This window comes from Pelecanus crispus, chromosome 5 (genome assembly GCF_030463565.1).
Source record: "Pelecanus crispus isolate bPelCri1 chromosome 5, bPelCri1.pri, whole genome shotgun sequence".
Taxonomy (NCBI): Eukaryota; Metazoa; Chordata; class Aves; order Pelecaniformes; family Pelecanidae; genus Pelecanus; species Pelecanus crispus.
The window spans coordinates 2,633,696-2,657,550 of record NC_134647.1 but is presented as its reverse complement, the minus strand read 5'-3'; the positions used below and the strand labels follow the sequence as shown (position 1 = coordinate 2,657,550).

General features: G+C 43.2%; 1 protein-coding gene across 1 annotated transcript; it reads left to right on the top strand.

Annotated features, from left to right (window-relative positions):
* Positions 1 to 6,149: 6,149 nt before the first annotated feature.
* On the top strand, positions 6,150 to 22,432 carry TNFAIP6 (TNF alpha induced protein 6). Its single transcript, XM_009489294.2, has 7 exons — positions 6,150 to 6,240; positions 8,097 to 8,213; positions 15,427 to 15,564; positions 16,889 to 17,050; positions 19,501 to 19,729; positions 20,822 to 20,862; positions 22,269 to 22,432. Exons 1-7 carry the CDS (start codon positions 6,171 to 6,173, stop codon positions 22,430 to 22,432), a joined length of 921 nt encoding a protein of 306 aa, XP_009487569.2. The 5' UTR covers positions 6,150 to 6,170.
* The last annotated feature ends 1,423 nt before the right edge of the window (positions 22,433 to 23,855 follow it).

Below are 23,855 nucleotides of genomic sequence, written 5' to 3'. Positions count from 1 at the left end.
CTGAGCACATCCTGGTGCTCAGCATAGCATAAATGTTCGGTCGATTGGATAAAACAGCATTTTGGTAGGCAGGTTTTCTTCTGGGAACCAAACTGTTTGTCTTTGAGGTCAGATGTGACTTCAGTGTTACCAGCTGCAGGAACAAGATGGAACAGGTCTCTGTCTGTACCTGTGGTTCATACCGCGAGCCCTCCCTTGGATCTTCCTCTGAGCACTGAAGCAAGGTCGGTTTCCCAGCTGTGGTGGGTTGGCCCTGGCTGGATGCCGGGTGCCCACCAAAGCCGCTCCATCACTCCCCTTCTCAGCTGGACGGGGGAGGGAAAATATAACAAAAAAGCTCGTGGGTCGAGATAAGGACAGGGAGATCACTCAGCAATTACTGTCACAGGCAACAGACTCAACTTGGGGAAAATCAGTTTAGTTTATTACCTATCAAAACTGAGTAGGGTAATAAAGAATAAAACCAAATCTTAAAACCCCTTCCCCCCACCCCTCCCTTCTTCCTGGGCTCAACTTCACTCCCGATTTCTCTCCCTCCTCCCCCCAAGGGGTGCAGGGGGACGGGGAATGGGGGTTGGGGTCAGTTCATCACGTCATCTCTGCCGCTCCTTCCTCCTCAGGGGAGGGCTCCTCACACTCCTCCCCTGCTCCAGAGTGGGGTCCTTCCCACGGCAGACAGTCCTCCATGAACTTCTCCAATGTGGGTCCTTCCCATGGGCTGCAGCTCTTCATGCACTGCTCCAGCGTGGGTCCCCCATGGGGTGCAGCCCCTCAGGAGCCGCCTGCTCCAGCGTGGGTCCCCCATGGGGTGCAGCCCCTCAGGAGCAGCCTGCTCCAGCGTGGGTCCCCCATGGGGTGCAGCCCCTCAGGAGCAGCCTGCTCCAGCGTGGGTCCCCCATGGGGTGCAGCCCCTCAGGAGCAGCCTGCTCCAGCGTGGGTCCCCCATGGGGTGCAGCCCCTCAGGAGCAGCCTGCTCCAGCATGGGTCCCTTCCCTGGGGTGCAGCCCCTCAGGAGCAGCCTGCTCCAGCGTGGGTCCCCCATGGGGTGCAGCCCCTCAGGAGCAGCCTGCTCCAGCGTGGGTCCCCCATGGGGTGCAGCCCCTCAGGAGCAGCCTGCTCCAGCGTGGGTCCCCACGGGGTCCCCAGCCCTGCCACCAACCCTGCTCCAGCCTGGGCTCCTCCCCACGGGGCCACAGCTCCTGCCAGGAGCCTGCTCCAGCGCGGGCTTCCCCCGGGGTCCCAGCCTCCTCCAGGCACATCCCCTGCTCCGGTTGGGCTCCTCCCCGGGTGCAGGGGGGTCTCTGCTCCCCGTGGGCCCCCATGGGTGCAGGGCACAGCTGCCTCGCCGTGGGCTGCCCCAGGGGTGCAGGGGAATCTCTGCTCCGTGCCTGGAGCCCCTCCTGCCCTCCTGCACTGACCTGGGGGCCGCAGAGCCCTTCCTCTCACACATTCTCACTCCTCACTCCAGCTGCAGTTTGTGTCCCGGTGGGTTTTTTTCCCCCGCTTCTTAAATCTGTTATCCCAGAGGCACTACCACCATCAGTGATGGGCTTGGCCTTGGCCAGCGTTGGGTCCATCTTGGAGCCGGCTGGCATTGGTTCCATCGGACATGGGGGAAGCTTCCAGCAGCTTCTCACAGAAGCAACCCCTGCAGCCCCACCGCTACGAAAACCTTGCCACGCAAACCCAATACACCAGTAGATGGGAAAAATTTTCTGTAATGGCACCGCTGGATAACAGCTTCCGAAACATAGGTCGAATGTTTTCATCTGCTTGAGGATATTTGAACCTACATAGCTTAGCCGCAAAGGGCATGTGCCAGTCAGCAGTCCGTAGATATTTTGGGGTAACTCTCTCTTAGCGTTCCCCTTTAAAGCTGCTCCACTTTGGCTAGAAAACTAAATACTCCTTGTATCCAAGAGGAGGAAAAAAACATTCTTCTAGAAATGCTGGAAGAACAAGGCCTGGGTAATGTTTTTTACTACATTGGCTGTTTGTTATCTAGTATTCAGTGGGAAAACCCCAAGTGTCTTAACTATGAACCTAAGGGACTAAATTCTGTACATCTGACTCTTTGCATACATTAATTTTGCCATTGAATATTAATATTTTCACATACACACACACACACACACACACACACACACATACACCCCCAAAATTGTTGCAGGTTGCTTTGCAATGGCTGGAGTTGCAAGTTATTTTTTCTTTTAGGAGCTTCTTGCCAATCTTTGGAGCCTGTTTGTCTTGGCATCCCCCTACCATATTACCCGTTCTTCACTATCACATTCTAAAATCTATGTTTACAACATTTTGTGATTTTTTAATATATTTATGTAGTTTTAAAATGTAAACATAGAAGAACATCCATGAGACACTTGTAAACTTTATATCTGTACATATTTTTAACTTTGATAAGTTCAACTATTTTATTTAGAATTATTGTCACTATAGGACTTCAACTGACAAATATTTTAACTTGGCAAATGTTCAGATTTTTTATAAGTGAATCCATTATACTCTCCTAACATCTGCTCTTAATAATCCCAAATGTTTTTGGTTTGTTCTACTTTCACATGAAGATTCTTGTTTGCTTTTTTTAAACTAAAGCACCATTACACAGAATGGTTGATTCTTATCTCACTGATGTTGCTGATAAAAATGGGCATTGATTTCAGTGAGAATTAGACTATAAGACAAAGCAGAGTAAGTTTTAAAATAGTTACGAGACAAAATACTCTCTGAAAGATTGACTTAACATTGTGACAATAAATAGTAAAATCATTGGCTAAGTAAGTTCTCACGTTATAAAATTCTTCTAAAATTGCATCATCTGAAGCATACAGGGAACAGAAAAAGTTGGGAAATTTGATTAGAAATTCCTTCCATCTTTCCTTTCAGTACAACAGATGTGTGACAATTTAGAAAACCTTGTCTGTAAATACATCGGGAAGTGAGTTTCTCACTAGTCGAAAACATAAACGTAAGAGTTTCATCAACTCTTTTCCACAATACACCATTTCTGTAAAACCTTTCAGCTTCCACTGAAACAGAAAGCATACAAGAAAAGAGAGGCTGGAAAAGCAGATTAATATATTCAGGTAGGCCTACCAAATCTCATTGGTTTCTTTCATTTCGGATGCATTTTCATACTTCAATCATCTTTTTGTCAAAGGCATTTTAAATGAAACGGGTATTTTAAAGACCTGACTTGTTATTTTAAAAGGAAATCTCGCTAAGGACAAATGTCGAGCTAGGATTTGGTATAAACTGAAATGCCATCTGGAAAATATATGATGCAATTCTGCGCTATCTGACACTGCAGGGTCTTTTGTTGGACTACTATGTTTAGTTTGGGCATGACACTTCAAGAAGGATGCAGGCCACCTGGCAAGAGTACAGGGGAGAGGAACAAGAATGATCAAGAGTCTAGAAAATATGACCTACAGGAAAGATGAAAAGAACAGCCTGTTTATTTTTAAGGAGAGACCTGGAGCAAGAAACAGCAACAGTTGTAACATAACTTTCCTGCTACAAAGAGGCAGTAAATAATCCGTTACTTTAGTCCACTGAAACAAAAAGAAGAAATAGGCTGAAGTTGCAGCAGGAAAGTTTTTAGTTAATACAAGATGTGTTGGTTAAGGCAGGCATTTAAAATGTTAGGAAGAGTTAAGCAGCAGAAGGCTGTGGAATTGCCACCACTGCAGGTTTGTAAGAACAGGGTACACAAGTATCTGCCAGGAATAATTCAGGTGTCATTATTTCTGCCATGTGGCATATGGCTGGGATCTGATGGTTCTTAAGGTCTCCATGGAGGTCCTGGCGTGTGGGACAGTCCTTCAACTTGTACCTTGACAGCTCTGTTCATGGGGGGAAAAAAAAAAGAAGTTTAAAATAAGATAAAATTTCTTTAAAATGAGATAAAAATAAGATAGCACTGGCAGTGACCTTCTTTTGAAGGACATCAAATCCAAGGTCCTCCTCAAACATCACCTCAAAATAAGTTAGGTGTTCTGTTTGTTTGGCTGTTCTTATGGTTTGAAATTGTCTTCTGCTTTTCAGCTTAAATTTAACTTGGGATGGGATGGGATGGGATCGGATCGGATAGGATGGGATGGGATGAAATGGGATAGGATAGGAAGGGATGGGATGATATTGTTGTTGCGCTAATTTTTTCCTTTCTTTAGCTCTTTTTCCATTCTCAGGTTTCCCACAATGTGAATTCGGTCAGTGTAGTCGTATTCCCCCCTTTCACATCAGCTATTTTAGTTTTTTCTCGTAAGGAAAACTTAGCTTTAGTTGTTTCACTATCTTTTTCCCTGCACTGCTTTTTCCTACACTTTCCACCAAGTCGTTTTTTCTGAATGAGATTACAGTTTCTTGCAAAAAAACTCCCAATGAAAGGCCTTTCACTGCCTGCCTTTCTGTTTAAATATATCATTCTTGGCATCCCTCTCAAAGCTATAAACAATATAATCATAATATATTCTATATCAGTGATAGTAATGTATGAATCTTAGAATACAAAAGCTATAAATATTTTTACTGTTTTCATTCATTTGTAAATAGAAGTAAAATGAAAAGTTTATGTGCTTAATATTTAAATTAATGCAAAAGAGATTCGTGACCCTTATACACTACTGTTATTTTTTTAAAATCCCTTCATCCTCTGTGGTTCATCCATTAAGCTACTGGATTGTTTTTTCTCTCTGACATTGCATTTAGTTTTATATCACTGTGGGCTTCACACTGCAGTTTGAGAACTACCAGGTTAGGTGTTCATTTCGAACACTAGTCAAAACCACAGAATAAATTTCAAACAGTATTTCTTAACGTACATATGTATGGAAAGAGTTAAGTAAAGCCCTCGCTCCACCCCCTCCCCCCCCCCCCCCCCATTTATATAAGATTTATCTGGGATATATTTAAATGTGGAAAACTTGGAAGAAAACTTAAGGAAATACTCAGATGAATGTCTCAAAGTGCCCACGTACAGCTGTGGAATATCTTGTTGGTGAGAGGTTCTGCTGGGATTTGCAGATGAGAACTTTCCTTTCCAGCTCACTTTGGAGACAGATGTACAGGACTGAATGTGTCACTTTATTGACACTGCAAGTTGCACAGACTTATGCCCAGGATGAATCTGGAGCATACGTCTAATGTTAATGCAACACAATAGCAAACATTAGGTTGTTCCCTCAGGTATCAAAATATTCACCACAGCCGATGACTCCTCACTGTAAAACATGTACTGAACCCTGTAGAGCTTTTGTTACCATCTAACAAAGATGAATTTTATTCGTTTGAGGGATTGTTCAGAGGATATTATGATGGACACTTGAATCCTGACTTCAAGACGGGGTGACCTCTCATGATCCCTTACAGCTATTCTGTGATTCTATGATTCATAAGCCATTGTATTTCTTTGGACTTATAGTTCCTCCATATTGAATGAATATATTCCTTCAAACATTAGACCTTGTATAAATCAAGAGAGATGCTGTCAGATACTGTCATTGCTAGAACTGTTTGTTACTTTATGTCCTTTATTTATTAAGTTGCTTTTTCTAACTGAGGCCTTTCACCATTAACGGTTAACTTCAGTAAAAAATACTTTTTTATTCATTATTGCATAAGTGTCTTTCTCAAGAATTTCAGCATGGTAGCCTGTTACAAATCATCTCCAAGTTAGTGTGCACTCCTTGCTTTTATGAGTTAGTCACTATTAACACATTTTTGTGATCTTGTGGGTTTGGCACCCGCCTACCACAGAACAGAACAGAACACTTCCCTGTGGTGTAGACATCTGGCTCTGATACAAGATCATTAAGCGATCAACTCACGTTGCAATATCATCCGGAGGAATTTGCATGGAATGGCAGAGAGAAAAGGTATCCTGTGCAGAGAAAGACAGCCACATCGTACTTCTTTCAGAAGGAGAAATCTTAGTGTCAGTCTGAGAGGATTCTCTTGATCTGAATCAGTCACTTGTCTTTTTGGATTACCAGTGAATGATCTTGCTGTTGAATTTTCACTTTCCTTTGGTTTCCATTCCTTCTCCTCTTTGCTGTTTCTAGGTTCCCAGAAGACACCATGAATGTCACAACTCCCAGCCAGCAAAGGCTAAGTGCCAGTGCCTTCCGCTAATGAGAAATGAATGCTCCAGAGCAATGCGCTCAGCACTGTCTCTTCCCTTCACCACCACCCCAAAAGTTTATACTGCCATCTTCACGACTCATATCCCAGGTAACCTCAGATCCATGTCTTGGATATTGATGTTTAGAAAGCAACAGACTTCTACCAATATACTTTCATAGAATAATGCTGAATTAGGTCTCATTCAAAAAGATCGGACTCTTATCTATTGGGCATTAAAGTAGGAAACAAGTACAAAGAAAGCACCGATCCTCAAATCTAGAAAGAAGAAACAGAGTAGTGTTTCTCCCTCTGTACAATGAGACAAGTGTCTGGAGTTCTTTCTTGTTTTGTTGACAGAGGAGCTGTAAAGCGTGGTGGGACAAGCAGTGTGGTGGGACGATCAGCGTGGTAGAGACTGGTGAACAAATTGGCAGGCAGTATCCCTGGTCCCAGCATCCCTGTTGTACCTCACTGGCATGGCAGGAAAGAGGACAATAAGCCACCGAGCCCTGAACGTCCCAGTCTGCTCAGAGGGAGCCCAGCAGGCTGTCATCAGCTTTCGGGGATACCTGAGTGGAAAGTCCAAGGCCTTGGCATCAGAGGGCACGAGTTTCGTCAGGAGCGAGAAGACATCTAAACGTTGTACACCTGCTGCTGCACACCGAAGGTTCAAACTCTGCTGGGTAAGGCATGGGTGTGCACAACAGGAATGTACGTGCGGGTGAGCTTTATTGGAAGAACGGGTTCGCTCTCATGGGTGAGTGCCGCAGAGTGACAGGTCAAGACGCTGGTGTTTTGGTGGAAGGTGCCTTGCTGCTCGGGTGCAGGGGAAAGGCGCGCTCTCGGCTCCGTTTCCCCACAGCTCTCCCCTTGGGCATCTGCCTGAGTTGTAAGTGGGAGGAATACGTGTGTGTGTCTGTGTGTACAATGTAGCTAGGCATTCATCACTTCGTGTTAAGGCTGGAGTGATGAAGAATTTCTTCCTCATTGGTACAAGTCATCTAAGTGAAATATTTTTGAGTAGGCACAGTCCTCCACCCTTCCTTTTTTATTTATTTTAATCTGATTGTGTTCACGGTCATGAGCGCATCTTTTTCTATAGCTCCTGACTCAGAGGTTACAAGTGTTATCAGAACTGGAAAGCAGAGTCTTCCAGTGGCTGCTCAGGAGTGTGGGGCACCAGACCATTTTCCATACTCTCATCTTTCCCCCTTTCTACTCTCCCACTCATCCACGAGGAGCAGCTGCAGTATTCATGTTCAGCCAGAAGGGAAGACAGGCAGACAGCTGTCACGCTATGAATCAGATTTTAAACTGTGGTTTGGAGGGGAAGATTTTAGCTTTATTTCCCACTTGCAGAACAAAGAGCATCTGTTTTTGACACTTGCAGTTTTATGCTGATCTGGGAGTTTGACTTGTGATTACAGATTCCAGGTAGGATAACTGAATTCACATAGCCAATGCAACAAATTCTCCTTACATTTCTTCATTGTTTAGGTCACTGCGAAATTAAATCCGAATTATATACAAAAGAACAGAATGTTTAAATGAGAATGAGAGGTAGTATGTGTGATTTTTGTCAGTCTTATAAATGGTGTGACTAGAAACACTATAAGCAGATAGGCTGGTTATTTGTTTTATTGTTTTAGGGAATTTGAAGACAGTGAGTGCTGAAGAATGAACAGACTCTGGCTTGAAAAGTGTTCATGTGTGCTGCAGTAGTGAGGGATAGAATGGTTTCTTGGACACACTGGGAAGCAAGAGAGCCAAAAGTGAGTCACATGGACAACTGCAGACATCACATTTAATTGTGTAATAATGCTACAGCAAGCACAATTGGAGCAGGCTTGCTGACCTCACAGCTGAAAGCGCTATTTAAGATCTGGCTACCAGATGTTCCAATAGGATCTAGCCAGCTGCTAGCAGAGATTACCCTGAGTGTTTTAACGGGGAATATTTACAGCCTAATAGTTCGGAAGAGATGATTGCACTAATTTTCTTTTCTGCCCTGCTGTGGGACAAGGCTCAGGCGTGGGGATTCAAGGACGGAGTGCTGCATAACTCTATTTGGTTAGGTAAGGAATAATTTAACTGTGAATGTTTTGCTGCAAAAGTCACTGTGTTTGTCTAACAGTGTAAAGATGAGCACCTAGCAATACAAATTGAGCCATGTGTTAGTATTAGCAAAATCCTGCATTGAAACTGGCGATCATTTTATCTGAGTAGTGACTGCAAGTTTTGTCCTTAGGAGCTTACTATTTTTACTATTTCTCTGAAGTGCAGGAAAAAGTAGTTACGGAGTATTTCATCTGAATGTATTTTCCTACAGCATGAGGTAAAGTGAAAACAGCGTTAAATAACAGTTGCTTCTAATGAAGGAAGACGAGTATGAAAAGAAACATTTGCCAAAGGAATGAATTACTTTCTGCATGAACATACTTCAGATGCCAGGGGTCCTACATATGAGACTAAATGATCTGGAAATAATAGTGATAATATTTCCTAGGTTTCTAGGAAAGTACAGAAATGCATATGTTTTGGCCGTTGGTTTGTTCACATCATTAAACAGCAGAGAGAAGGTTTCAAAAGGGCTATAGAAAATGCTGTGGGAATAGTTTCTTATACCTCAAGTGGGTTTAAATAGCTCTTAGGGTTCTTTCATAGATCTTTATAATTACCTAGTACAACAGAAAAACTTAGTCAGAATATAGTCACATAAAAGATGCCAAAACAAAAACAGGCACCGAGTGCTCCGTTTTATAGACAAATACTTACAAACTCCTTTATCCTCTCTAGAATGTTGTGTATTTCTTTAAGGATTTTAAGGAATTCCTGTAGCCTGTACACATTTCTGTTGTGCTCAGATGTTTTGTGAGGGATTGGAGCCATGCTCTATTAGCTGGTGCAGCAACCACGTGACTCCAGTTCCTTCTCAGAGGACCATGTAAACTAAAAGGAACATAAATGCGAAGGAGAAGTGATCTATATTGTTTTCCATTTGACTGCACATCTTTAATGACTTCTCTTTCCTTCTAAACTTGGAACATGCCTGCTGTGTCCCCTAGTTGCTGAAGGTGCTCTGGTAGGGGAGAGCTCCAAGGGAGGACAGCTTGGCAGCTTCATGCACCACCTCAAGTGGCTGCTACTCAAAAAAAGGATGACAGAGAAGAGGTTTGTGTGAGAAACAAGCAAAGCTTGTATTCTTGGCTGGAATAACAGTAAGGAGACACAGAAGATAAGTAGGACTGAGGCTGTGTAAAGCCCTGATAGTAGAGGCAGAGAAGTTGAACCTCATACAGGCTGTGATGGGTATTAGGACGAGAGGAAATGGCCTCAAGTTGCATCAGGGGAGGTTTAGATTGGATATTAGGAGAAATTTCTTCACGGAAAGATTAGTCAAGCACTGGAACAGGCTGCCCAGAGAGGTGGGGGAGTCCCCATCCCTGGAAGTGTTCAAAAAATGGGCAGAGGTGGCACTTTGGGACATGGTGTAGTGGGCATGGGGGTGTTGGGTTGATGGTTGGACTGATGACCTTAGAGATCCCTTCCAACCTTCACAATTCCTAGTTTTTACTTTCATTAAAAACTAATCCAGCCACCAAGCGAGGAAACATGCAATTAATTATGACTGTACCCTTAATTGGTTTAGTGGTGGACTTAGTAGTGTTAGGTTAGTGGTTGGACTGGATGATCGTCAAGGTCTTTTCCAACCTAAACGATTCTGTGATTCTATGATTCTCGCACAGCAGGGATGCGGTCAGAGCAATGAGCAAAGCCGCTTGCTGAGTCAGGCCCCTTGGTCATCCGTAGCCTGTCCAGGCTGTCCCTGCACAAGTGAACAACAGCACACGGCCGTGCACAGGTCCTGGCTGGGGTTTAACCAGTCTCACGTTCCCTGGCGCAGTTCTGCTCTCAGCCAGCCAGTGGTCTTCTCAAGAGTACTCCAGTGCAGTGCCAGGGAGAGCCGGGCCACGGGCCATCCCTGGAGGAGACCACCCTGGTGATGGGAAAGAACGCTCAGACAACACGCCATGCCACTTGCACTCATGGATAGAGAATGGGCCCTGGGTGTTTTATTTGCAAATATTGGCATATCCGTGTGACTGCTGCAACCAGCCACCCTGGATGTAGCCTTTAGGGGCTTCTACAACGTAAATGTGAATTTGTGATAATAGTGATCATTTAAGCAGTTTTATGAATTGAAGTCAATTTGAAGAAAAAAAAATCTAATTCTTTAAAATGAAGAAACAGAGTGTTAACTGGAATGCATAATAAAATTATGTTTTGCTACACCTTTAGCATATACCATGAGAGTAAATAAAAATAAACCACGGGGTAAAAACTGATGGCTTGCTCTAAATAAAAAAATGCAGGCAAAATCTGGAAGCACAGCGTGCAACTTTCAAATAACCGCTCTGCTTTCTTATCTCCAGGACTCCATTGAAGCTCCTTTAGAAATGCACCATCTAGTGTAACTACAGCGACAAAATTATTGAAACAGGTCTCAAAATGCAGTTAATTGAATTACCAGTGGAATTCAGTGACGTTATATATAAATGCAGAAAAATTTGGCAAAATGACAGCCATCCAATTTATGCGTCTTTGTATTTACAAAAAAAAAGTGTAACTTGAACAGCATAACAAGTAACCCCAATCTCATACTCACTGTGCACGAGCATTAAAGCAAGACGCCCTCCCCTGAATAAAACCTAGGAATGTGCAGTGACATCTGAGCTTTGCTTATCTCTTCTTCTTCTGATAAAGCACTATCAAGACCAAATTGAAAATGGAGTTTTCTATTTTACCTTTCTTCCTCCACAAATCATTAGCACAAATACAAAATCTTCAATTAATGCCAGCCTAGAAATGCTCATGTCTCTCTTTTTTTTTCTTGTTACAAAACTTCTGTTTTCTCAGTAAGCATGCAGTCCTGCTGCAGCTGACTGTATCACCTTCCTGTTACCGTCTTTCTTGTCTGAATGGAATTTTATTGTTGCTCATTTTTGCCACAAGCACATTACGACCAAAGGTTTATTGTAAACTGACGAGAGGACTGGACCAGTCTTACCCAAATATGCTCGTCCGCTTATTTGAGTGCCAGTTCTTCGTGCCACAAAGTAGATTTCCCAGGACAGCTGCTGCACTCTCTGTGTTCAGAATTTCACCCCCGTTGGCACACCATGTGTCGGTGCAGTTTTGGAGCCATACCCCATTTGGTGCGGTACTCTGAGTATGACCGTGCGCGTTAGCAGAGGCCCATGCCAGTAGCTCTCTTCCTCCTCTGCTTAAAAGTTAAATATTTATTTTTATTTAGCGTTTAGTGTTTGTGTCATGCACATTGAGGGTACATTATTAGGCTGAATTGCATGCGTGTTGTGTTTGTGCAGAAGAGATTGGCTACATTTTACCATCTCCTACTACTGTGGGTGAGTAGAGGGTCACTCTCCTTGCAGGATCCTGCTGTCTCTGGACTTCAAGGGGAGATTTTAAGAAGTGTGAGTTGGAAGAAACATGTCCTGTCAGCCATGTAACCTGTGACCTTTTGTGTAAGAACCAAAGTAGAAAAGTGGGTGGGGAAATCCTTGAGAGAACAGTCCCAGTACGCAGGTTTTCAGGCAAGGAAAGAACGAACTTCGCTAAAAATTCTCACTGTTGTCCAGGAAGAGGAGATTTCAGGCGGGTCAGATAAAGAGAGCTGCCTTCAAGCAGAATCCCCTGGCAGAGAAGATGCCTGGCTGAGGCTGGGACACGTTGTACTCTGCGCTGCTGGCCCCATTGGAGAGGAACGGTACGCATTTAGAGTGGCAGGCTTGCGCTTGCGCTTACAAGTAAAAACAAAATTTCATGCAGGTTTATCTACACGGCCATGATATCGCCTCCATAGAGACTAATAGTAATTCGTGCATGTGTGTGTGTTCATGTATGACTGTGAATATGTGTATATAGGTATATACATATACATAAATATATGAATATATATTAATAGTTAGTAAGTACTAACTTAACTTGTAGTGAAGTGGGTGTCGGTCTCTTCTCCCAAGTAACAAGTGATAGGATGAGAGGAAATGGCCTCAACTTGCATCAGGGGAGGTTTAGAATGGATATTAGGAAAAACTTCTTCACGGAAAGAGTGGTCAAGCATTGGAACAGGCTGCTTAGAGAGGTGGTGAAGTCACCATCCCTGGAGGGGTTCAAAAAACGGGCAGAGGTGGCACTTGGGGACATGGTTTAGTGGGCATGGGGGTGTTGGGTTGGCAGTTGGACTGATGATCTTAGAGGGCCTTTCCAACCTTAATGATTCCTAGTTTTTCCTTCCATTAAAACCTAATCCAGCCACCAAGCCAGGAAACATGAAATTAATTATTACGCTACCCTTAATTGGTTTAGTGTGGACTTGGCAGTGTTAGGTTAATGGTTGGACTGGATGATCTTCAAGGTCTTTTCCAACCGAAACGATTCTCGGATTCTATGATTCTTCAATGTTTTGGCCTAGGTCTGGTTTTACTGATGCAGTTTACCTTTCTGCACAGTCTCTAATGGAATTAAGAGGGAGGGGGGGAAAAATGCCAGTGAAAGATTTAATCAGTTAATTAGGATATACTGTTAAGGCATACTGTATCATTAAACTGTGACACACTGAGCCAGCATCAAATCTCAAAGCTTGGTGGGGTACATGTCCATGGTCTATCTTTCCAAAGGCTACTTTTGTGATGTTACAAAGGAGTAACAGAGACATAGATGGGTGATTGCTCTCAGCAGGGTAACACCACCCACCAAGATGCTGCACAAATGCTCAGTGGTGCTGCTGTTGGTAGAGCAGCCCTTGCAGAAACGGAGAAGAGCAGGTCTTCCCAGGAATATTCTGAAAAACATGATGCCATTTCACATTATTCCACCTCTGTCCATTAGCATCATTTGTCCTCTCAAAGTCCTTCACCAATTTAAGATTTCCTTACAGACAAGTCTGATCTTTTAACTCCTAAGAAAAAATCAACAATGTCAACAAAATACTAGCGAAAGCCACCAGTCTGCAGTCCAGGTTAAAATCTCTCCATGTATCCATAGGAGATCAACAGAAGTGGAAATGAAGACAATTTCTCTCACCTATTTCCTCTGAAGTGGACATGGTTTAGTGGTGGACTTGGTAGTGTTAGGTTAACAGTTGGACTGGATGATCTTAAAGGTCTTTTCCAACCTAAATGATTGTATGATTCTGTGATTCTATGCCTGTCCCTACTGACATTTTAGCATCAGTAAGTGGGGGCAGATACCTTTTGAGGGGTAGGATTTAAAAACAATATTGCCCGGTGAAAAAGTCAGGAGAACAACTGAAAATGCTAAGTTTTTGCCGTCAGCTCCAAGAGCAATGATTCCAAACAGTTGGTGATTCCCCCTGAATCCCAGGGGATATATCCAGCAGCAGTTCCAGGGAAGGAACAGGGTGGGTCTTGCAAAGGTGGCTGCCAGAGAGATGAGAGCTTTTACCAGCAACCAGCACTGACAATAAGCTTTAAGACTGCTCTTGCTTTGGCTGTGTCTGGTCACCTTTACAAATGTGACAAACCTTAGAATTCAGCTGCCCCTTACTCTTCAACTCGGTGTAGGTGGGGCAGCTCAGCTAATCCCAAGGACTACAGTCTGCGTTTTTCAATTCACCTTTCAGTTCACTTCCCCGTGAGCTGCAGCGATCAATAATTTCAATTCCAGGTTGTCCCCCAAGCGTGCAGTCAGGCTAAATGCTGTGCTATTTTCTGTAGTACTCGGATTTTCAATTCATGCATACTGAATCCAATACAGTCATACTGTAAAGAAGCAGTGAGTGGATTTATCAGGTTAGACACAATAGACTATTGAGCAAATGAAAAATAATACTTCCTATGAATAAATTTTTAATTAAAGTAGTTTTTTTTTTTTTAATATAGCATACCATTACTCCACAGCTGTAAGTTGTTGTGACTCTTCTTTGCAATGGAACTGGCTTCTTCAGAAAGATTTTTCCACGAAATAGATGTTATCCCATGCCCATGCCAGTGATGTTCCCAGCGATGTTACAGAAAGCAGCTCTCAGTCTTCTGAGACTATCGTCAGCAATATCATTTACTTCACTGGGCACAAGGCCAGTGACTGTGGGTCCAAAAACTACATTGGCAAACATCATTCTGTATCTAAAGAGGGTTCTCACCATTGCTAACCACAATTCAGTGGTGACCATGTTTTTTTTAAAAAATATGCTAACCTAGCCAGAACTACTGACTCTGAGTATGTCCCTAGAAAAGACATTCTTTTTTTCCCATGGCACAAATAACCACTGTAAAAAATGCTTCCTGTTTTGCATCTTTTTTCAGTCATGTTGACCAGTGATAGCTCAGTTGGTTAGAGCATGGTGCTATAAGCTACAGACAGCCATTTCTCTCAGATTATACTAAATATAAGAAAGATCTAAACAAAAACGCCATTCAGATTAGGTATGCAGATTGGTTTTGAGACAGATTTCCATACATATGGCATCAGACAAGTGCAACATGAAAAGATTACAAAACTTGTAGTACTGAGAGTTTCTAGGTTTCCCTGGAAAGCGGCTTTATATTGTACTTGCAAGAGCGAAGAAAAAAATAATGAAGAAAGTGTATTAATTTTCTGTGCAGCAAAAATGTCAGGCAGCAGTTGTTTTGGTCCTGCCCTTTGTGACACAAGCTCAGATATTTTGATTTCGCATTTGTATTCCCTTTAATTTCTGCCTCTCCTCTACCCAAGTAGCTGATTTAACTTCTCTGGAGAGTCAAAACAAAGCTCTGATTCATCTTACAAAGGCACTTAAAGTTAGGTCCAAAAGTATGCTGTGATAGCAATCCAGACAGAGCTTCCCCTGAGTCAGGATACATGGAATGAATGATGCTGACACCAGCCGATCGTTCCCATAACTACTGCCTTCTGAGTAGTCCTCGGGGAGTCCTTCCCTGCGTTTGTTGATTTTCTGTTGTTCAAAAGCTCACCAAGCTCTGACTGGCTCTGTTGTTCAACACTTCTCCCAAACAAAAACATACCTTTGGGTTGCAAAAACATGCCTTGGGGTTGGGAGGGACAGCTTTTGCTGGGGTTGGGAGGGACATCTTTTCCTGATGCTTTCCAAGTGGCACAGCTACTAGCTGAACATCTTGTTTCTCTTCTCACGTGGACAGTAGCCCAAAGTGCAGGTCTCGGGGAAACTGCTGGAGGCGGTGAGAGCACCCCGGAAGGTGGGCCAGCAGAGATACAATACTGAAATTATTTATTGCTTTGGTCCCACAGAACGAGCAGCTGGAGTGTATCACAGGGAGTCACGCTCTGGGAAGTACCAGCTCACCTACGCAGAAGCAAAAGCAGTCTGTGAATACGAGGGAGGACATCTAGCCACGTATCAGCAGCTGGAGGCGGCGAGAAAAATAGGTTCGAAAAAAAATAATCACGGCTGTTTGCTTTTCGCATCGCTCATTCATAATGTTGCCAGCCTTGTATTTTCATGAATATTGTGAATTCTTGAGAGACTTGCGAACTCCCTGGATTTTTGCCCGAGTTGCATGCAATTTCCCCCTTCCGTAACAGAGCCTGACTGCGGTACCTCCAGAGCTGTCAGGGATAACATCTGCACACAGGGCTACGCATCCCCCGGAGCTCTGGGTGCAGCACGGTCCCGGAGCCAGCAGCACCGGGCGGAGAGCCGTCTGCCTGAGCTGGGAAGCAAGGGCACCTCCCCAGCTACGGCACCTGGGGGCTGCAGGGGAAGGCGTTTATCTCCGGGGAGCTTCTCTAGTAAATGTGCATCGCTATTTTTCATATCGTCGGTCGAGATCTTTTCATAATCTTTATTCCAGCCGTATTTGCTCTGAGAGAGAGTGCTTGGAGTGGAAAGTGGAGCTGAGTGAGGGCTCTACTGTATTTCTATTTGATTCCATAAGAAATTATTAATTCATTCAGAGCATTAGGAAAACAAAGGAAAATATCCTCCACTCTAGAAATCTGCAGGCTACGCCGCTGAGTCAGAAGCTGGCTCCCAGCACCGGCACATGTGTAAAAAGGGTACTTTTGTCTCTTCTGAGTAGCTCATAGTCCTAGGACGCCACAAGTACGTTCCAGTTCGTCTCGGTGAAAACATTGACTCGGTCTCTACCAGACAGTGAATAACATTGCATTCTTTGGCTATTGTTTTTAAGGTCTCGACCAGAAAATGCATTAACAGGATCTTTTTGTTTAGCAAGAAATACTTGAGGTATTTCAGGTATTTAAATTTAAATTGAAAGTATTTTAAGTAAATACTTCGTTTTCTTAGCTGTCTTTTGTATGTAGTATTTTATTCATTCTCAGAACTTAATGCCGAAAACTCTTGAGATACGATTGAGAAAATTTGTATGACTTAAAAGGGAAACAAAGAACACACTTATATAAAGCAGCCAGTACATAACTTGATTAGAAATGCTGGTACAGCACTTAAAACTCACTACCTGGGAAACTACATAGTCCATCTGCATTTGATTTTTGTTTTCAGATGAAGAACCAATAATCATATTGTGGAGAACACAATGCAGTTATATATTCTGTGTTTAAAGTTATCCTCTCAAAGTACTGTTCTTTCCTGTAGTTCAATTTCTATTAGGCCAATGACACCCAAGTCATTGATCAGCTTGAGTAAGACTTTACTTACTTGAATAAAAAGTGGAGTTTCTTGCCTAGGGTTGGTTTACCACATCCGTGTCTCATTTTCTCCCCGTTGCAGGTTTCCACGTGTGTGCTGCTGGCTGGATGGCGAAGGGCAGAGTTGGTTATCCCATAGTAAAAGCTGGAGCCAACTGTGGCTTTGGAAAAACCGGTATTGTCGATTACGGGATTCGCCTCAACAGAAGCGAGAGATGGGATGCCTACTGCTACAACCCTAACGGTGTGTTTAAAAACAACCCATTGCTCTCCGGGTCTAAGATTATGACTACACACCATGCCATCTGTCTGCGCAAAGGCAGCCAGGCTCTGAATGAGTTAGCTTGGATAACATAAATACGCTGTCTGAGAAGGGGGTGCGTATCGGCACAAATTTATTTGGAGCCTTGCACCATGTTACCTGTAGCTAATCTGGCTTGCTCAGAGCTCAGTGTCTCTGCACTGCATTGTACCATATATAACGGGCCTAAGGAGTAATGGATTTAAACTAAAGAAGAATAGATTTAGACTGGCTATAAGGAAGAAATGTTTTACAGTGAGGGTGGTGAGGCAGTGGCCCAGGTTGCCCAGAGAGGCGGTGGAGGCCCCATCCCTGGCACCATCCCAGGCCAGGCTGGACGGGGCTCTGAGCACCCTGGGCTGGTTAAAGCTGTCCCTGGCACTGCAGGGGCTGGGCTGGGTGGGCTCTGAAGGGCCCTGCCCACCCAAAGCATTATATGATTCTATAATTCTAAGCAGAGTCCTTTCAGAAACTAAAAATGTAATGATATGCTGTTGCTGATTAAAAAGGTAAGCAATATTCCCAACGCGATGTGCGAATGTCTTGTTTTGTATAAGAGCGTTTACATTTAGCCTACGATTTCATTTAAATAACTAATCTGAGGTGTTTAACAGGGGAACCAGTTTCCAGATATTTTGCCTGTGAACAGGCTAAATTTAGTGTTAACCTGTATTCCTTCTTTCTTGTGCCTGAGATAGAACAACTTTTGAAAATGCATGCCATGTCTGGGACCGAAACACCTGAGAGATCCAGCTCCCAGCAGTGCCTTGTGTGTGTGTGTGTGCGCGCGCGTGTGTGCGTAACTAGATGAAGAAAAGCGGATCTCCAAAGCAGATCTGGAGACACAGTTCAACCGTGACTGACAAGACTTCACCAGATATGGGACATCCCTCCATTCCCATCCACTCACTACACTGCACATGACTGAAATACCGACAGGGACGCTGTTTCAGTTTAGCTTGGTATCACTTCATATAGCAGGGAAGACAGGAAAAGTAGGCACCAACAAGCAAAGCAAAGCTTAACTTCGTGCACTGCTTGGCTCTCCTGCTACTCCAAGTGCACTGCCCTGCCTGGCAGAGCCAAAAGCTGGAGTTGTCCATGACGTCTGTACAGCTGTGCACGTTTTGTTTGTGCTCGCAGGGCTTCAGCTTGTTTATGTTAGCTGGGCAGTTGTTAATCAAATAGCTCTGTGGGGTGGGGGACATTCACAGATGTTCAGCACACAAAGGGAACTGCAAGAGAGACTACTGCATTCATTATTACTGCATGTAAACTGACAGCCCGACTCTCGCCTTTGTCAGCCTTCTCCTCTGGGCTGAGAGGTAGTTACTTTCCAAATGCACTGTTTGGTTAGAGGACAAAAGGAAACCAGAACTGCCAACACTCGGCAGAGGGCTTGAGTCTCTCCCGCTGAAAGGATATGTATTCATGCTTGACCGATAGTCTGCTGCAAAGCCTGGCGAGAGTTGTCTGTCTGCAGGTGGGAGACAAGTAGCCTGGGGGAACAAAGACAAATCTCTGACTGAACTGAGCCCGTGCTCTTCTCTAGGGTGCTAAAGACGTCGAGAGGAGCTTGTGGCACCGTTTGCACGTTTGAAATGTACCTCCAACCCAGCAATGCTCGGGAGCTGAGAAGTACGAGACTCGCGGACGATGTACAGCTTAAGAGGGTTAATCACACTACCCAGCTCCAGGCTCCTAACTCACGTGTCCTCAATCACCCTTAGAAAGTACGGCCCTCTCCCCCAGCTCTGAACTTGGGGAGCTATGACAAATCCTAAAGTCAGGCAGTCGGAGGTCCCCAAATTGTTTGGTCCCGCTGTCGGGGAGCTGGTGAAGTTCAAATGGCCACTGAATCAAACCGGAATGAGTGTTCTTCGTCCCAGAGGAGACGCTCCAAAGGGAGTGAAGAGCTGCAGCGGTAACAGGAGTACAATGCAATGTATGTGGTCACTAGCCTTTTTAAGTTCTTTTGTAGAAGACACACGTTCAAGAAGTTTTTGAAGAAGAAAGGATGAAACTGAATGCCAGGGTGACTTGCAAGTACAGCTGTAAAGCTTACAGTCTGACACTGCCAGAAGCCCTGAACACCTTTTGCATAAAGCACTTAGCTCTGTCCCAAAGTCCACTGAAGTCAATGAAAGCTTTTCCTCTGAAATCAGTGAGATTTGGATCATGCCTCTTGTTTCCAAAATATCGGCTCCCAAAAGCTAGGAATGACTGACATTTCTTGTGAATGCCGAGTGCTTAAATACATGAAAAGTGCTACCACGCTGGGTGTTCCCATGCGATTTTCTTACGGATCTGCTGGGTCGAAGTGCACAAAGATTTAACCCATAGCCATATCCAGAATGAATACTTAAACTCTGATGTTTTTATTTTTCTCTTAGCAAAAGAATGTGGTGGAGTCTTCACAGATTCAAAACATGTTTTTAAGTCACCAGGCTACCCAAATGAGTACGAAAATGACCAAATTTGCTACTGGCATATTAGAGTGAAGTATGGACAACGTATTCATCTACAGTTTCTAGAGTTTGATGTGGAAGATGACATTGCTTGTATGGCTGATTTCTTGGAAGTCTATGATAGCTATGATGATATCAATGGCTTCGTGGGCAGGTAAAGCAATTCCAGCTTTAATATGCAAATAATCAAATGATTTAATTTTTTTCCCCCTGAACATTACTTCAGGAGAACAATATATTACCTTATCCAATTAGCACCTCTGATATGCTCATAGTACTTGTAGCAATAGCACCTGACTTATCTTTCCTGCCAATTTACTTTACTGTCATTAACACAGGCCTGTAAAGACTTTCAGAGACTTGAACTTTACCCTTTTCTGCTTTGTTAAATTACATGAAAGCAAGCTGCAAGACTTTTTAGTTAGCTGCTTATCTTAATTCTCTATCACTTTACAGGAAGAACTCCGAGCAATCTCAAACAGTATTTTGTATTTACTTTAACTGAAAGGAGGGAGGTGGGGTGTTAAACTGATGGCAAAAATGTATTTAATTTAAGTTACTATTCGCTACAGAAGTAAAATATTTTCTAACAATATCAGGACAGAACAAGTGTTATATATCATCTCTCTTACTAGATTTAGTTTCCCTCTTTGCTTAATTCTCACTTTCTTTTCTTCAACATCATATTTTTGCTTGTCCTTTAGTAGTCGTATTTTGGTATGAAGTACTTCAATTTTCCAGAACAAAAAAAATAAACCAGAAAAAGTGATAAAAAACACTTCCCAATTCCTGCCACTTTTCACATCCTCTCTGCAAATCTTGTGTAGCAAAGCAAGGATATAGTCCATTTGTTTTGCCTTTGCAGATAGTTTTAAATGTTTTTCTCGACAATGTTCTTTCTTTCTTAGCCTCGGGGCCATCGTTCTTTTCCTTAATGCCGTGTTAAATTGCTCTTTTTCTTGTTTTGCATCATTTACTTCCTGCATATATTGAAAAATGTTTCCTGCATTTTTCCCTCCCCTAAAGCGTACTAAAAGATAATGACAAAAATCCTTTAGGCAATTGCTTTAACATCGAGAGGAGAATTACATACACAGAATACCTATAACCAATTTATCCGCCTGAGCCACAGCTCCAAAAGAGAGTACAGCCTGTGAGCCACCGGTCAGCGTAGGTCCCCATATAGCAGGGGTATGGCATATTTGCTGTGTCGTTTAGTCATGACCATTTATACTTTTTTTTCCAGGTTTTGTGGAGATGAGTTGCCAGATGATATCATTAGCACAGGTAATATATTTGCACTCTTTATGGTAAAAAAAAAAAAAAAAACACCCAGCCAAAATCACCTTTTGTCCCTACTTTCTAATAATATATGGTAAAGATGTCCAAACACGCAATCTCTGCTCCATGGCCAGCATGTTGTGAACTGCTATTCAAAACTGCCAGCATGCTCTTTCATCAATGCAGTTACTTCTAAATAAATGTAAAAGAAAAAAAAAATCTCGTTAGAAGATAACTAGGGTGCATCCCGCTGGCCTTACAGAGGTAGTACACCTACGCACGTTAAGGAGTTCTCACACAGGCACCTTGATACGGCAGATCTGTAGTCAGTAACCGAGCCCTGCCTACGCACACGATCATGCTCCCATTTCTCCCATTTCGAGAGCAAGGATTGCGAGAGCAGTTCTAAAGCTGGCTATAGACATTATTCTGTGCGTATGTTTAAAACAGCAGGTCAAGGTCTGATTAGACGTAAATCAAAGCCACTTTTATAAACCTGTCTTTGCTCAAGCGTCGCAAAGTCGCTCTAGCATGGATGTCCCGCCGGCTACCTGTGTGAGGAAGTGGCCATGTTCCCTGGGACGGTCTATGGATCGTCTGTGCAGAAACTCACGTTACCACACTCCAGCCCACAGCTGTAATCGGCAGAAAGAGAGCAGAAAAGTTGAATTGTGTCAGATCTCCCAGTTTACGTGGGCCTGGTGGAGATGAGCAGATGACTCTCATGGGAGAGTGATGTAGCAACCTCACCCCTGTGTCACCTAGAGACCCGTGAGGCTTAGGACGAGAGGAAATGGGCTCAAGCTGCACCAGGGGAGGTTTAGATTGGATATTAGGAAAAATTTCTTCATGGAAAGGGTAGTCAAGCATTGGAACAGGTGCCCACAGAGGTGGTGGAGTCCCCATCCCTGGAAGCGTTCAAAAAACGGGCAGAGGTGGCACTCTGGGACATGGTTTAGTCTAGTCTACCCTTGACTGGTTTAGTGTGGACTTGGCAGTGTTGGTTAATGGTTGGACTGGATGATCTCAAAGGTCTTTTCCAACCTAAACGATTCGATGATTCTATGCCAGATGCGTCTCACACATGAAGCGTGACATTTCACGGGTAGAGTGAAGCAGAGCAGCATTTTAAAGAACCAGAAACGCTTTGCAGAAAGCACCGGGTACAGCACAACTCTGTCGACTTCTGGGCTCTGCAAACAAAGCAGGCTGATGGAAATGTGCCTGGTTTTCCATGAGGCTAATGCAACTATAATCCTCCCAGGCCGCAGCTCCAAAGTACGCAGACCAGGTGGATTTTTCTAAAGTTCCCAGAAGCAAGCAAGGAAGAGCACTTTAAAAATAACTCTGAAATATCACATTTTTATGCCACCCCAAAACATAACCTTTGTTTTTTGTTTTTCTTGTCCCAGGCAATGTTATGACCTTGAAGTTTTTGTCAGATGCCTCAGTGACTGCTGGTGGTTTTCAAATTAGATATATTACTATAGACATGCCTTCAAAGTCAAGCGATGGAAAGAATATCACATCCCAAGGAAAACCAAACTTTTTATCTGGAAAATTTGGTATTATGTGAGCAGAGTAACGAGATGCACTCATTAAGAAACATGTTTTAGAACCCAGTTCAGATATCTGTTTCTTCAGATAAGACATTTTCTTCATATCTTTCTGACTTTTTGTTTTCTGCTTTTATAGAAGTTCTGTTAATAAAGTATACTAGGAAATAAATTATAAAATATACTTACATGAATAATAGAAGACTGTTTTTAGATTACAAGTACTGTAAAAATCTGAAGAATTCATTGTTACCAAAGATTTAAAAATTATTTTTCTATATAAACTGCTCCTTCTCCTCATTTCTGGCACCATTTGAACAAACTTTTTGTGTGACCGTTTCCATTATTGTTAGATTTAGTATGCTGTTCTATCCGTATTTTCCTTTAGAGTGAGCTTATTTTTAAGATAGATAAATTCATCATGTGGATGGCCTAGCAGCCATGCATGTGATTGTTCTGAAGTCAGAAGATTGGGAAGCAGCACGGACAGCACAGAATCAGTTATATTATCGTCGTAAGCTTGTTGTGCGATGAATCAGAACCTACTCAATGAATTTTGTCAGGGTTTCCTCATCCAGAGAAGAGATGTTCAAGTCCTTTCACTTCTCTGATTTCACTTAGCAAAGGATGACATGAAAGACTTGGCAATGATAACAAAACTGGTGAGATGAAGGACTGGAAGAAATTGCTGAGTACCAGCAAGTCCGTTCAGAAGATACTGCTGTGATGCTGTGTGGTGTTTACATGGGTTTTAAGAAGACTGTACTATTCTGAATTGATGAACATAAGTCATTCTCCGTATGTTTGTAACTTCAGTTTAAATTCCTCAGCCTGAAGCAGCATTACAGCTACCTCTCTTTTCATCGTGTCCTGAGTTTACTTCTTGGGAACTTTTCAGACTTTGAAAAATTTTTCTTGATTTAAAGCAGTAAATAAGTTTTAAGAGTGTCTTTCTTTCGCTCTGAATGTTTTCCTGACCCCAGATCTGCTGAGTCTAATGCCCACTGAGAATCTTCCTGTGAATTATTTTTTCGTTTGGAGCATTGTGAATTCCTCCGAAAGAGATTCACACAAGAGGAGGAGGATCTTAAGCTAATCAGACCCATCTTTGCTTTATTCATTCTAATTCTCGGTTCTTTAAATTTATTTCCACTTTGAGCTTTCACTGTTGTAATTTCACTGGGAATATAATCGTGCTTCCTGGCTGTCCTGGAGAACAACGCCGCAGCTAGCACCGCAGCTTCTCTCCCTGTCATTTCCAACACTTTACTCATGCTTCATGTGAGCGCCAGGAAACAAAAGTTCATATCGCTAGTTTTAACGGGATCAAGCTGCACCTACAATCTACTGCTGCTTTTTAATCTTGCCACCCGGTGGTCTGAATAAACCTGTTCACATCCTCCTGTTACCAAATGTCCTTCCCGTTCTCCGAGATCAGCAAAA